We start from the raw sequence: 16150 nt of genomic DNA on the forward strand, positions 1-16150 counted from the left end.
TTGTCAGTGACTTCCCCTCCCACTCAGCCTCCTCAGCAGGATGTACAGGTATGGTGCTCCAAGTGTGGAGAAGCTGCAGGTTCACTGCTTCAGAAAGATCACCTGCAAGCCTTAGTCTGATTAGAGTACAAGTACCTGATTAAAACAAAGATACTGCCTTTAAACTATACATGCATGCACGCACATATATCCCACGCAGCAGACACAGGTCTAGACCCTGACATCTATAAAAGGAGGTTGCTGAGGGAAGTCTTGGAGGGAGATGTGAATTTAATTTTCAAAGCAGCATTCAGATAGCACAGTAAAGCACTACTGGTAATACAGTGCCATTCTGTAGGTATGCACAATTTTTCCTGAGTTCCCATTGTCAGATGTTAAAAAAAAAAAAAAGGGGTAAAACACAGAGCATTGTCAAAAACTCTGGTATTTCCAATCAACACCAGCTAGCTACTAACTTGTAAGAGGTAAGAGTAAATCTCTCAGCCAGACATACCTAACGGCAATTATAGAGAGCCCCAGAGGGAAAGCAAACATAGCAATATCCATGCTTCAGAAGAAAACTTAACATCATTCATTATGGAATTGTCATATTGTAACAGTGTTGGAAAAACATCATGGCACATCTGTGGATTGAAAAAACTACTCAGGAAACCTTTAACTTTGCATAAAGTATACTTGTAAATGCAGCAGATTTGTTTTATCTACATGGTTTATGTACCATGTGCTACAGATCTTCCTTTTTCATTAGACATATTTAGGTTGTGCACTGGACTCTTGGAAAGCATTAACATGTTCCTTGCAGAAATAGGGATATAAAATTCAATTCCACGAGACTACAGGGAAAAAGAAAAGTAAGAAACTAAAGCTAAGCTTGCGATAGTATTCCTCACTCATGTAACGGAAGTTACCAAGGTAAAACTGACAAAAGGAAAAACTGGTCTATCACATCACAGAAGATAGGGGAAAGATGAAATAACATTGAAATTTATTCAGTTTTATTTCTCTCATGGATGTTATACCTTTTTAAAAACATTTGAAAGATTCTATCTATAATATATACACTTGCTTCTTGAGCCTTTACTGTTAGATGTAATAGCTGATAAACAACAACATGAATAAAAACAATATTCATTTACTCCCCTCCTCCCTAAAATCATCAGCTACTTCAGTTCAAGTCACTGGAAAATTTTTGCCTGGGTATAGAACAGAAAAAGTACACATTGATATTCCTGCAGCTTCTGTAGGCACTAACGTCTTCTTTTTTTCCGAGATGCCAATAACTGAGATAATTGCATTCTGGAAGAGTCAAAACAATTTATGAAAAAAATGACACATTCACTTATTAAAAATTAAATAGGGCTTTCATAATCAGCTGCTTCAAATATGCGTGAATAATGACAGCTAGAAACCAGTCTCTGGAGATTGCTCGTGTAGTGGGTGTGAAGTTGAAGTCAGAGTAAGGAAAAAAATAAACAAACGCTGTGATAAAAGAGAGCTTTCTTGAAGCTTTTACAAGGTCATTTGGCCAAGGCTGGATAAAAGTGAATATTCCTCCAGTACCCTGTAACAAGAAGAAGAAAACAGAATTTAAAATAATCTTTTGCAGCAAAATAAAAATCAAAGTCACACTGCTCCAAGATTAAGTCCACTGGAAAATAAGTCTCCCTTTTCTTCTGACAGGTTTTAGCTTTTAATTATGTAAAGCACTCATGAAAGGATTTCTATCTTCTTGTAAATTTGATTCACAAAATGTTCTAGTTATCTACAGACATATTAATAACTCTTTGAACAATATATTAATGCAGTAAGCTGAAACATGCTTTTAAAACAACAGCAAAACAAAGCTTAGAAAAACTACACTCATCTATAACTCTTATGCAGTTCACATGTAAATATACAATTGATGTTGTAAATATTGCAGAAAACAGCAAACAAAAAATCCAGTGAGTTGAAGTTCCTTCTACTGGCCCAGGTATACAAAGCTGAACAGTACTGTGTGCTGTGCAAGATGGCTGTTTCTTCCCTCATGGGGAACTGTCTTTGTCTGCTCATTGTCATCTGAATTTAAGTTTATTTTTGATAATACTTTACTCCTCCTAAAACTGAAATGACAGTTCATGAGAGGCCAACAATATTATTTCGATCTCATCTTCAGAATACAACCCTGCTGCAAAAATATTTGTTAATAACAACTATTGGAACAGAAAGCAAGCAAGAAAGAAAAAATTGAGAGTATCTGAATCTGTAGGAAAACGGCTGAAAGGAAGATTTGTTTAAGCTTGATTTTTTTCCAGTTCTTCATAAAATTCTAGCTTTTAAAAAAGAATTGTCAAAGCCACCTCCTAAGGCAAGAATAGCGTGTGTCAGGACCTGCATTTGCTTCAAAATTCCAAGAGCCTAGAAGCAGCAGCTCTACAGAAATTTTAAAATGAAAATTGGGAATTATAGCAGGGAACCCATTTGAGAAAAGGATGTTGGTGCAGTAAGGCTTATGAAAAGGTCATCTGAAAACAGAGGGCCTGATTTCCGTCACTCAATACTGGTGTTTGGCCAAAGGACTCTATCGATAGGAATCCTCCCTTTTCTCTCACAGGAAATAGGCAGAAGAATGTAGGCCAGAACAAAGTCTTTTTCTTTCACTTATGACCACTGGAAGTTTACACTAACAAGTCCTGCATTGCCAGCTCCATTCCTCAGCTGCCTAGGATTTTGGGTCACAGTCTGTGAAAAAGTGAATGTGACCGTACTGAGCTTTTAGCATCAATATCACCATACCTGGAGCAGATGCTTTCAACAGCATCAGCTCTTCTGATAGAAACACACATTGAGCAGTTGTTCTTTAGAAGAGAACACTGTTGTAGCCATTTGGCCTTCAAATACCCAGAAATGAACAGGACCATCTGATAATTTCGGAATTAGTATGTTTATGAGGCTATGTAATGACAGAGTTGGATACCTCTTATTTTAGGATCCCCTTTCATAATACTTGAGGATAAAACCACACAAGCTATCATAATGAAATATCAAACATGAAGTTAAATTAACATCAGCACTAGTATTAAAAGCAACTAAAACAGATTTATTATTCTTACCTTTGGGCAACACCAATCCTTTATTCCGAATAGTTTGACTCCTAGATTAAAAAAAAACAAAAAACAAAGACCGCCTTAATACAGTACAAATAGATTTACAATGACGTATTTATATAAGGAATTATGGCTATCCATATGGGTGGATTTTGTCTCTTAAGTATTTGGTTCCCTTTGCTGTCTTTTGAAAGTCCACCTAAAATAATAATTAAATCCTTCTGCAAGATTCCAGTTCCAGTAATAAATATTTTCCTCTGATTTGAACTGAATGTGAATGAAAGGATGTATAAATTCAAAAGATAAACCTATCTTGGTTTTGCTGAAAAAGTTAATCCAGAAGCATTGCAAATACCTTCAGATGCCTTGATCCTTTCTTGATCTCACACAAACTGAAGAGGCAAAAGGTTTCTTCCTTTCCTCCCCAGGCTCCCCCTATTCTCTTTTAGAATGAGATTTTCAAAAGGAAAGAATGATTGAGCTCAAAGTCAAGTCAGGCAGAACACATCTGCATATGCTGTTTGACTGGCTTTTCAGAGGTAAGTTATTAAAGTTAGCTAGAGTATGTCAGGACCCACTCAATTTTGGTCCTTATATCAATGCTTCTGTGGAGCAGCTTTTTATTTTCCTTCATCATTCTGGCAGGAAAGACGAGCACTTTACTCTCAGTAAAAATCCCAGTTTTAAGAAAAAAAAATGATAATCTTTCCAAAACAGATTGTAGCTCGACTAACAAGGTTAAAGCTAAGTTAGCAAAACACGTTCTTTGTTAAAACAAAAATAATCATGGTGGATTGCAATCTGGAGGCTTCTTATATAAATATTTCATTTCTAATGTTCCCATGCTAAATGAAAAGCTTTTTCTTTGTGCTGGGAAACCAGCATTTTCAGTGCAACTCTACACATGCAAAGGCTCATTGAAGTCTCCATTAAAATCTGATTGTGTATGGAAGACTGTGGTATACATGCTGGCCTTGAGACTTCATAATTTTGAGCTATGATTTTTCTTTGTACAACAATAAAATTCATGACATGTTCCCTATCAAACTGTAAGCAAATAATATAAATCCTGTGTTGAGGCTCCAGAGAAACATTCCAATGCAGCAAACTATAAAAACTAAACCAAGTGTTAATCCACTAACCATATTTATTTAAAATAGCTTTTATCTACTATCCACTGAGTTACTGTTCTACACATGGGAAAAAGAATGTGGTTTCCTGTCGCTCTGCACCTGTGTATTCAGGCCATAAGTTGTTTCTCCCTCTAAATATCTGGAATTATGCATCATCTAAAAGAGCAGAGTCAGCACCTGAAAGAGCACTCCTCATTCTTATGCATGACACGCTGTAATGGAGACATGAAACAGGAAGGTGTAATATGTCATACTGCCTTCTAGATCACGGGTTGATTATAGCTCAGAGAGTTTCAACAAGAAAACTAGTATTTCATTAAAGAAGAGTCAACACAAATTCTAGCTATTCGGCATATGACCTCTCTCCATTAATAGAACAGACAAAAGGGTCCTTGACAATGCTCAATTTCCACACACAAAAAAACCCAAGAGCTCTGCTACAAGCTTGCTATGTATTTGCACTTGGTCTCTGCAAATCCCTCAGTACTGGAGCATGGGCAAGTCTCATGAGGGAGTGAATATGTTTTTAACTGTTTAACTACTCCACAATTATTCTTTCATAAAAAATAGAAGTATTTTTATATTTAAATAAAACTGATAATTCATGTCACTACAGTGAACAGAAATTGTCTCAGTTACAGGCTGCAGCTAAGTAAGGATTAAATCCTACTGGTTAAACTTTGATGCTGAAATGAAAACTGTTCCCTTCCTCCCCCCCACTAATCCTAAACAGTTTACACTTATGTTAAAGACAACAGCAGTACAGGGGACATCAAAATTTTCTGTGCAGTCTATAATAAGATGTATGTCTACCTCAGGGGTGCAGTAGTCCACAGACAGAAGTGGAAGTTTATTAATTTGTCTTCCCTTAAAAAAAAAGAAAAAAAGAAAATGACATAACCACCCACAGAGAGCCCTAGCATTTATAACCAAAAAGGGATTACTTCCATGAAGACACTTCTTGAAATAACAGCATATAAATATTCCTAATAAAATACAAGATGTCTGGATGGCAGAACCTGTAAGACCTCATTTCCTATCAAAGGAAAAGCAGACAAAAGGGATGGCAAAGGGGACAAAATGATGGGCTGCGCAACTACTCTTCTCCTTGCTCCTCAAACCTACACAATAAATTCACCTCCCTCCCCCATGTCCTTTACGATATTCTTTTCCCCCTTTTCCTCTCTTAGCCCGCAGGAAAACACCGCCGAGCTGCAGCTGGTCTGGAGCCGTGCCCGTGCTGATCGGCCAGATGGCAGCTGCCCGACGGCACGCCAAGCGCTCCGTCTTTCCCACCTTCCCATGGAGGGGGGCACTGAGTTGCTGTCTCTCTCCTCTGCCCGGCCACTGCTTTTAACAAAGGACATAGAAACCTATTTATCTTTAGGACTTACACACCCTTGCAAATTCAGCAAATTGCATTGGTCAGCAGGCTGAAAAACCTTACTGCAACACAGACAGACAGTGCAATCATAAAAACTTCATTCTCTTAGGAAACCAGGCTAATATGAGTAATATATATATATATATATATATATTTAAAAAACAGCAGGTATATGGATAGCACAGTACAACATTTAGTCTCTGAAGTTTGAGGTCACAGAAGGAAAGGGCTCAAAATACTTGCAGGTCTTAACTTTGGGAACATCTTTCATTTCATTTAATCTGACCTGTTTCCATTAACCTCTTTGCAAAGACCATGCTGCAGACTATGTGACTTCTAAGCCCCACCTGGAGTTCAAGTCTTTTTGTTTAAAAACGCAAGGAAGAACTTCAATATAATCAAAGACACTGAAGTTGCAGCCTCCAGGCTATCTTTTGCGAGATATTTTTCTTTCTTGCTCTTGTTACTAATAGTCATTTTTAATTTTGCTCGATGATGTATTTTTTCATGCTTTATTCTTTCCTTGCTTTGTTTGGGCGCCTCATCTCAATTTACGGCATACAGGTAAAACAGATAATTTAGTATTATCCAAACAGAAGGCAAGTTCCCTGGAAACCATTAAGTAAACACCCAGAGTGGGAAATTTATCACTACTCTGACACAGAGGGTTTTGTTGCAGTTGTTCTGGTGCATTCTTACCATAGTTTAAAAAAGACAGATTGATTGTGTTCAGCATAGAGCTATCTGTTATTGAAACTGTGTCTGTGTCCAGCACACGCATTTGGTGGTGTCCTGTGGAAGAAGATGTATGGCATCTGATTAAAGACAAAGCTCCATTTCAACTGCACATAAAAGCAAAGTTTCCAGTTCTGGTTGAGATGCCGAAGTTTAGGATATTGGGGATCCTGGCTGTTTCAGGGTTTCTCAGGAAATAGTTTACAGATTGGGATAAAGGACACAAAATGAAATAAAAGGAGCCCTTGCTGGTCTTGTTTACCAGGCTCCATCCAGCAGATCTTACCTTTTCCTCCTTCCTAGGTACAGGTTAGCTCTACCCTTCCTGAAGTCTCTAATACTGCTGTCTACAGACACATCATCTTTTCGTTTCTGCTATACAGACCACTCTAGCTCACTCCTTTACAAGCCTGGATATCACTAGCCTGGCTTCCAGCAACTACTGGATTGCCTGGCATGCAATACTGCAGGCTGTTCCGTAAAGCCCCAGCCAACTGGTTTGCCCAGTGGCTACCACCAGACCCTATGGGACCTTCTGCTGGCAGGTCGGGAGAGCTTGCCTGAAGTTTGTAGTGATTAAGAGAATCTTTATCCAGTTCCAGTGCCTGGAAAACTCCAGCAGTAATAATACCTGCTTTTCCATCATGCCTTTTATGTTCAGGACCTAGTAGGAGATTGAGCCCAAGTTCTCCTGTCATTCATCTGCCAAGATACAAATCCACACTCCCGTGAATGTTTACATTACATGAATTAGATGGCTACTTTCACATATGATTAGGCAGATTTATACGTCTTCAGGACAGGGCCTCAAGTGGACAAACAATTCAACCAGTCCAACTCAAAAGTCCTTCTGGTTTCCAACTAAACATTTTTCTCTGTATTGACACATTCACTATGTTTTCTTAGATTCACATCCCTTTAAGACATCCTTTTTAAGGCTTTCACTTCTGCACTACTGTCCCCCTGGCAACGCAATTTCATCCTAATGGAATTTTCCACAATGACAATACTACAAAATATTTCTAAATCACTAAAAGAGTGCAATTATAAATATCAACAACCACATTTATGCCTCATAAAAACAGTGGAAAAAATCTAGTATCTAGGACTGCTTAATATGTTAGAGTCAAGATACCTTTTCTTCAAAAAAAATCTTGCAAGTGTTATATATTTTAAATGGATGCAGTTGGGTCTTTCTAGTCACAACTTTATACGGGAAAAAATGAACAGCTGTATCTTTTATGTGTTTTTCTCTCATTCACTTGCTGTATCATATTAAAATGTTCTTAGCAATTCCAAGCATCTTTCATTTAAAAAACTTTCAAAAATTCCTTAAAATTTTATGATCCTTGTTCCAAACTCAAGGAAGGACCTTGGATGCAGTACCTTGCATAGAAAGCAATATGCTTCTGCTGCTGTTACTCCCTCCCCCTGCATATGAAGGGCTTAAACTTAAGGCAGGATTTATTTTTAAAAGCTATTGCAGACAGCCAGTCAGGACTGTAAGTTCTACCACGCAGACTAAATGCATACAACCACATAATAGTATTGAGTGAAAAAATTAACTTTTAAACAATCTTATTTCTTTCATGTTCTGGACCCAGAAACTTACCCGGCAGCTGTTACTGAAGGAGTCCGTCCCGACTCCTACTTCATTCAAGTTGGTAGAGGCTATTAGCTTGCGTTTTGTCCAGTAGTCGGTCCAGAAAAGCATTATTTACCCTTAAAAACAATGAAACGGTAGCTGACTATGGGGATTTAGCATTCTGTGAGTAGCTTCCCCTATTCTAGGTTAAACACACACCTTTCTGTCTTTTAAGCCTGTGTTGAGTAACTAGAGACTGGCATAAGACAGGGTGGATTTCATTTTCAGTTCATCAGGTTTATTCCTACCCTGTGATCAATTTTTCATGATTAAAAAGCATCCTGGGGCTGCTGTGAGAAATGCACCAAAACCCTCAGCAGAAAGTCTATGTGCATAGCACTCACATTCCCAGTGAATCCAGCTTTTTAGAAAATCCACCTGAAGCAGTCTTTCAACCCTCAGTACACAAGGAGAATTTCTAGAAGTACAGATTTCATAATGCCAATGAAAAAGCCACTCTGATTTGTTAATAATAGAGACAAGTTGTGCAGCTGTCAACTTTCCCTACCCTCCAGCTCAGAAAGCACCTCCAGCATTTTCTTGTACTGCTTTATCAATTCTGGAACACATACAAACACACTTTCCCTCAGCCTGTTTTAAATATTTTCAAATTGGCTGAAAGTTGCATCTTTTTTCCCCCTTATTAATGCCTAGAACTGACAATACACGCTTAGAAATGACAGTCAGGTTTTACAATACTTTTCGTAAAATGGATGTAAAATGAAACATCCCAGATTATTTCTATCTAGGGAAACAGCGATGGACTCAGTCTACAATACTTCATTAATTTCTATGGCTAATTATCTCAATGTCTTTGCTGCAAAAAAATCCTCAAGAAATTAAAACAGTATGGAGAACGGTTGCCCAAAGAATTCCTTCATTTATTTATTTATTTTTTAATTTCTAATTCCTTGATGATAGAACAATTTCCCAAAATGAGGGGCTTTTATTATTGAGACTGAGAGGTGTTTCTTTTTACCTGCTGAAAATAAAGCTGAGAATAAAGCTATGCTTCAGAATAACAAAAAATTAGTGATAGAACTGTTAGATTAAAACCACAAAATACAGATATGGGACACCAGTGGGGTGCACTCTGGGACATGAAACAGCACAACTACAGAACTACTGCACTGTAGTTTATATCTGTAAGTTTATATCTGTATAAATACCTAAAATTCAGGTATAGCTCTGCCTGTTAGCTTCAGTGACAATGCAAGAAGTTGCATGGATAAAGCAGCCCATTACAAAATACATTTGTATACACACACACACATATATTTATATATGTATGCATATATGGGTATGTATGTATGTATTCGGCTAGTTTTCAAAGGTTCAGCTTAACACTGGCAGAACAAATAAAACGAAAAAGGCACTCTGTCACATTGCCTACTGTGAGCAGTTATAATGCTGGATATTAGTGGCTCATCTGAAGGCAAAGTTAATCTAGAGGCTAGGTCAGGGATCCTCATTGCAGTAGTTTTCTAACACAGTAATGGTGGCAATTTAGAGACCCTTTCTAGACAGGAATTCAAATAAAGCATATTCTCATTGTTTTGAATCCTACCTCCTCTGTTCATTTTGGTGTTCTCTTGTTCGGGCTTCCTCTCTCCGCTTTTGCTTAAACTCCATCAACTCAGCCTGGGAATGATAAAAATCAAAAAGCAAGCTTTTTTAATTAACGTGCCTATATTGAAAACCCATTTAATTCCACACGATGTTAACTTCAACCAGAACAACATGCCATTTCCCTCAACAGCATTTTATTTACATGACAGCACTACATTAAAAACTGAGCTCAGTTTTCTGTTCAGGGTTGCACTTGATGAGATATATCTGTGCCCAAAAGGTAGGAAACAAAAGAACTTGGGCAGCTGCATCAGTACATTTAAAGGGATATGCCAGACACCAATCCACACGCACTGTTCCAGTCAAGCCCCTAGCTTCCAGACTCTGCTCCTTCATGCCCTCAGCACCCCGAGCTCCAGATTGCCAAGCAGTACGATGGAGAAATGTGCAAAACCTTCAGCTTGAGACCTTCAGCATCCTCCCGCTCCAACCCAGAGGTTGGAATAACCCTGTAAGCAGGAAGGTGAAGACGATCGAAGTCCCTTCACAGGAGCCAACGGAGCCCAATGTGACCTCTGCAGGTGTGAAGGAGATAGGTCCTTTGCCTCCTGCCTCTGAGAAGCGTTTCAGAAAGCACATCTACTGCATCTTTCCCTCTTTTGCCCACTTCCCCAGATTTCTGCCCAATAGAAAACCTCCTCCAAAAGCATTATTCCAGTTGAGAACCGTAACAAAACAATCACACTTATACCCTATGTACAGTGATCTTGCTGTATCTGTGGATTTCTCTTCCCCTGTCAAGCTAAAAATTTTAGGATTGAAGCCTACAAACTTTACATAATGTAACATTAAGGTATATAAATAGTTTCAAAGGGACTTCTCTCAAGAAGAGAAATTGCCTATGCATTTTCAGGCTGGACTGGTAATGTGAAATACAGCTTATGACTGTGCTATGTATGTGTACTTGTTTGTTTGTCTCTTACTCCCTGCAACGCATCCAAGAATTGAAGATGCAGATTTTTCTGCAAAGAGAATTTGGCTTTCAGGGGGGAGGGGAAATGGATAAGGACAGATCCATCTTTCACATTTTCCATAGCAACTGCATAGCAGTAGGAATAGCAGGTAAAATAGAATGATGCAGTTAGATAAAAGCTTCAATAACTGAATGAAACTATGAAAGTTAAAAAAAAAGAATCAATTTAAGTAGAACATTAATAAAAACTATGCAATAAATGTATGCAAAAAAAATCAATAACTGCAAATGTGTTGTGTATCAATATTTGTCTAGCCCTAAAAGAAGAAAAAGGATTAAGAAATAAAGAAGTCACCCTTAATTTTCACTGTTTTAAATAACTATTCAACCTGAAAATTAAAATCCAGTATCTGACTTTCCAATATGCTGAGTCCCTCTCCTGGAGTAATGTTCTGAAATATATTGTGTGTATAGGATGCAGTGTTTAAAGTGTACTGAAAATTTTTAAATCAAGCAATACATACTAAAACCTGCTCTAAAAAAAAATGCAACTGACAATACCTATACGTTTTATAGCAACACTGTACTAGAAGGTGCACACCAGACAGAATTTACAATTACTATAATACATATTAGTTTGAAACAGAAATGAGCCAACATAAATCCGAGGGACAATCATTGGGCCTTTAAAATACTTATTATTTACGGTAGGTTTGTAAGTAGTACATTACTCTGTGCAATAGGTAACAGCAAATATAAAGGCAAGGAGCACTCTGGAATGGCACACCAATAAAGAATGTCCTTGGAACCAGTCAACACCTTCTTAACCTATGTTAACCGGTGAAGAGTGTAAGCTCTACACAAGTCTCTTAACCCTAACTTACAGGGCACAGGCATGCTAATTCACATTTGTATTTATTTTGTCTATTGTAGAAATATGCACAGTACAACAGTTGCAGGCCGTGTGCTTCCCATGACTAACTTTCAAGGATTTTTCGTGTATACGGTTCCTGACAGTAAGTACACATCTGAGAGGAAAGCAGTTAAGACTCTCTGGGTTGTTTTATTTTTTTCTTTTGTTTCTAGTATTCTAGTTACTACAAAAAGAGTACAGTTATCCCCAGCATTTAATGAAAGGCATCTGTGAGGGGATGAAGTAATTGTATGGGATTTGTTGAGCTACCTAAGATTCTACTATGGAAGTAGTTTAACATCAATTTGGATATAAGTAACAGCACAGACATAACACAAGGTTTAGTACTTGCCAGTGTTTCTTGAGTGATTTGCAGCTAATGTTGCTCTCCTCATACTCGCACAGTTAAAACTGGAGCCGAGATAGCAGTATAGCACACGGCTGTAGTCCTGTGTAGATTAACTTAACGTGCCTACAGTAGCCAAAATGCTAGAGGGACTGTAGTGGTTAGGACATGTTTTCAGACAACATCTTGCATATGCAGAAGATGGATTTCTCACCTGTAGTAATGGCATACCCACCTATTAGACTACTTAAAAAGATTTTGGTTTATGTGGTTAGCAAGCAAACACAGGAGCAGACAGACTGAATACCAAATTTGAATTCTTCCACACACTCATTTCGGAAGGCAGGGCACACAGGTCTTGATTCTCTAAAAAGAGACTTTATTCATAGTCTGAGATCATCATGAATATCTCAGTAAGATTACTTCTGCCTGAAAAGGAGGAAATTGGTTTCCTTAGAGTATGAAATTGGGCACCATGATCCAGAAAATACTCTGCACAATTGTTCAAATGGGAAGACAAGTAGAAACTTGTCATCTAGATGCAAATAACCATGAACTCAGAAGATAATTCAATCTATATCCAAATCTTACAACTTGGTTCATCTCTCTCAATATTTGAAAACAGTGACCAATCACTTTCCCTAAAGAGAAGCTCTGTGCATAGGCTACAGTAATCAATGTACTTAATTGGTTTCACAGCATGCAAAAATGATACAATATGCAACCTGTTAATGTATAATTACCTTCCTTCGTTGTTCTTGCTTCATTTCCTCTAATCTTCTGTTTTCATCCTCTCGAAGAGCTTTCCTGTAAGTATGGCTTCTAGTCTGTTGTTTAGCAGAGAATATAAAGCATATTGATAGGGAGGGGGGGAACCACATCAAAATCCCAAACCTCATTCCCAAATCATTATGCAAGTAATTAACACAATAGAAATGGTTGAAGGATTCTGGTCACTTAAGAAAATTCAAGTCTTCAAACTAATATAAGCTAGAAGCATTCAAAAAAAAAAAAAAAGTCCATTTATTCATTCAGATTGGCTAAATGTCCTGCACATCACAACAAACCAGCCACAGCAGCACATGTTATTGCTTGTCCTAATGATAAGCATAGAAACACCCTAAATAATCAGAAAATGCTATTGACATATACGATAGTGGGTATAGTGGGATAGATGGGGTATTTGGGGAGGAGAAAGGGCATGGAAGGAGAAAAGGCACGGAAGTATTACTAGGATAACAAAGCAGAAGGGAGACCTGACAAAAGAGGGTAACCCAGGAGTACCTGCATGGAAGTATTGAAAAGGGATATGTGGAGGAAGAGCAAGAAAAGCCAAGAGATCCTGCCTGCTGTTATTTGAGGGGCAACTAAGAGAAGTGAAAATCTGAATCAGACATCACAAATAAGATATTTGACTATGTAGGAGTCCCTTACAATAACTAGTCCAGCTCTTTCATAAGTTGTAGCTATGTGTGAAGTTCTAGACTAGCGTTAAGTCCTTAGGCATTCATACTGTACAGTCTCTCTGAGCCGGGACAGAGCCTATGTGAGGACACTAAATAATAAAACACAAAAAGTGTGCAGGTCTAGCTCATAGTTTGACTTTAGCAACGAATTTGATACAGGTCTACACAATGTTCTTCAAACTTGATATATGTGGTTCAGAATGACACCATTAAAATGACATGCGCATAATCTGCTAAAAGGGCTGAACAGAGAAAGCAATTATTAATAGCTCAATTTTGAGCTGGGAGGAGTTGTTACACGTGTCCAGGGGGACTCATTCTGGGTCCAACATTATTCATGACTCTCAGTAATGGCTTAGAGGATCGCGTGGAGCATATGTTAATCAAGATGGAAGAAAAAAACCTAGATAGGATTGTTAACACTTTGAAAGACAGAATTAAAATTAATTATGAACCTGATTAAATAAGTGGGCCATAAAAAGTCACCAAAGTTACTCAAAAGAAGGCAATTTTTTTCATATGCATTTGAGTAATAATTGACAGTGATATTTGAACTAGCTGTGCTAAATAAGTGTAAGTATCAAAGAAACAATGGGTGTGGGGAAAACAAAACAAAACACACACAATCAACATGACATTGTCCAGAACTTGCTTTAGAACATTAAATTAAAAAAAGTCAACAACAACACAAAACACTTAACATGACTATCAAGCACTTCTTAGATTTACCCTACTTCAGCATTTCAAATATTCAGTTCTAGTTACTCCAAACATGGGACAAATCCAAGATCATATCAAAATTAGGATATGAGTTTCCCCATAGGTTAAAGGATTTGGTATTATGCCAGTTCTATCTGGGCAACACATCATTGGTTATGTGCTTCATCCAAGGGCTGGATGCTCTTTCACAGCGCACAGAGGCTCTGAGTATAGCTAAAGATTATGCTATCCAAATTGGTTGGAAAGACATTTTGATAACTGCATTGCTGCATTACAAGCAAGTGATAAACTGAGTCACAAAGGTATACAAATGCTGTCATGCAATAAGCACATATAAAGTCAGCTGGTACTAATAAAGAACATTACTGATAAACTATGTATTTTATCTACTTGGATACTGGTTAAGCCAAAGATGAACTATGGTATGTGATTTAGCATAGTTTATCAAGAAAATCCTCAAAAACTGCAATGAGAATGGCACAAATAAGTGGATGAAGCGGTGGCAATGACTAAAAACAGGATGTGCCTTGACTGAAAGAATCTACTGTTCTTTCAGGCACCCACCCACTTCTGCACAGATATGCAGACACAGCACTAAAATCCTGAAATGTACATCAGTCCTAGGGACAGGTGCTTGCTTATCTTCTCAGTTCAATGCTCAATGTCCTATCAAAGGGTGAGGAGCAGGGTCTGCTTTAAACAAAGGACCAGCTCCCCACTGTGCTGAATGCAGGCTGCTTCAGAGGAAGGCAGAAGTAATTTCAAGACATCTTTTTTCTTCCCCTTCCCATAGTATTGCTTACTGTCTCCTCAGGACTAAAAAAGACAAAGCCACTCTCTTACTTCAGTATGCCAAACGTTGCTGGGCAGAATTTGGTTGCTTCAAGCAATAAATCTTCCTACAATACGCTAAGATTTCTTTAAATTTTTCAAAGACACAATATGACCTGAAGAATCAAAGGGGAAAGAAACCTACTTTCAGTATCATCTTCTCCTTTCATACAACTGAGACACAGGAAGAGATACTAGAGCAAGACAATAGACCTCATATATTGTTGTGATAATTTCTATACATGGAAATGTGCCAGACTTTCTCCCATTGCTCCTGAGAAAATATGTAAAAGAATAATCTTTTCTTCCCTTTCCCAAGTGTTGATGTTCAAGGCTCCATATAACAGAAGGCTGCCCAGGTTAGATATTTCTAAGTTTCTGCTGATCCAGGACTATTGTCTATAACAATAATTTCTGTTCATATAGCTGTCTTCTGCAGGTTTGCCCCTACTTAGAACTCCCCCTAAAAGAGAAAATTTCTGTCTCAGGGTTAATATGTGTCACTGCAGGTTTTTCCATCAGTGGGAAAGCTTGGTATAGACATGAAGAGACTAACCATATATGAAAAAGCCCTTTTGAAACAATTAGAATAATTAGAACTTAAGCATTACTTCACATCTTTCCTAATTACACTGACACTTACCAGGCTCATTCAAACAGGGACAAAGTCCCCATGCAGCCTATGAAATCACTTTTATGACACACAAAAATAAGCTTCTCTTCTGACTAGATTTTCAATGCAGTACAGCATCCACTGACATGAGCCAGCTGAGATTTCATAAAAGCATGCTACCAACCGATGGGTACAGACACATTTAAGATTCTGATCTGAACTTAGAATATAAATCTGCCTCTTAGTTATGAGAGAGAGAGAGATTGGTGAGTAATAAAGGTTGTCCCCTGCTATGTAGGATACTCTGCCAGTGTATAACAGAAAATGCAATCTCATTCACTCAGAAAGAATCCTTGCTATTCACTGAATTATGTCTGGGCAATTAAGCTCAATTAGAATACTCTAATATTACACTATTGACAGTATCTGGAAAATTGACAGAAAATATTTCACATTCCATGGTTTTACTTACCCATGCTGTAGCTTCTGGGCCATGATTCGCAATCTGACAGGAATCACTCTTTGGCAAACCCAAGTCCAATCTGTTCAATAATTCATTGGTTTTGCTATAAAGAAATCCAATCCAAATAGAATTGTTAGTGCTTTCATTAAAAAAAAAAAAAATACAGCTTTTTATTCCATCCTTGGAATCTAGCCTAGACATTTTATCATGCGACTACTGAAAAACATCACAGGTGGAACAAAAGGTTATGGAGATAGACAGAATGAAATGGGA

At 37.8% G+C, this 16150-nt stretch overlaps 1 protein-coding gene across 5 annotated transcripts in view; it reads right to left on the bottom strand.

Annotated features, from left to right (window-relative positions):
* Positions 1 to 296: 296 nt before the first annotated feature.
* Positions 297 to 16150, bottom strand: part of EPSTI1 (epithelial stromal interaction 1) — a 53664-nt gene continuing 37810 nt past the window's right edge. The window contains exons 7-14 of one of the 5 annotated variants that reach the window (XR_009958478.1): positions 15887 to 15980; positions 12528 to 12611; positions 9551 to 9624; positions 7951 to 8060; positions 6303 to 6395; positions 5033 to 5086; positions 3093 to 3133; positions 297 to 1561 (exon numbers count right to left, since the gene is read on the bottom strand). Coding sequence is in view for 1 of the 5 variants with exons in the window: in XM_062576246.1 (XP_062432230.1) it covers positions 7991 to 8060; positions 9551 to 9624; positions 12528 to 12611; positions 15887 to 15980 (322 nt within the window). In the remaining 4 variants the exon portion in view is untranslated. The remainder of the gene's footprint in view (positions 1562 to 3092; positions 3134 to 5032; positions 5087 to 6302; positions 6396 to 7950; positions 8061 to 9550; positions 9625 to 12527; positions 12612 to 15886; positions 15981 to 16150) is intronic. The other 4 variants (XR_009958480.1, XR_009958481.1, XR_009958479.1 and 1 more) reach the window with 4 other exon arrangements.

This window comes from Rhea pennata, chromosome 1 (genome assembly GCF_028389875.1).
Source record: "Rhea pennata isolate bPtePen1 chromosome 1, bPtePen1.pri, whole genome shotgun sequence".
Lineage (NCBI taxonomy): Eukaryota > Metazoa > Chordata > Aves > Rheiformes > Rheidae > Rhea > Rhea pennata.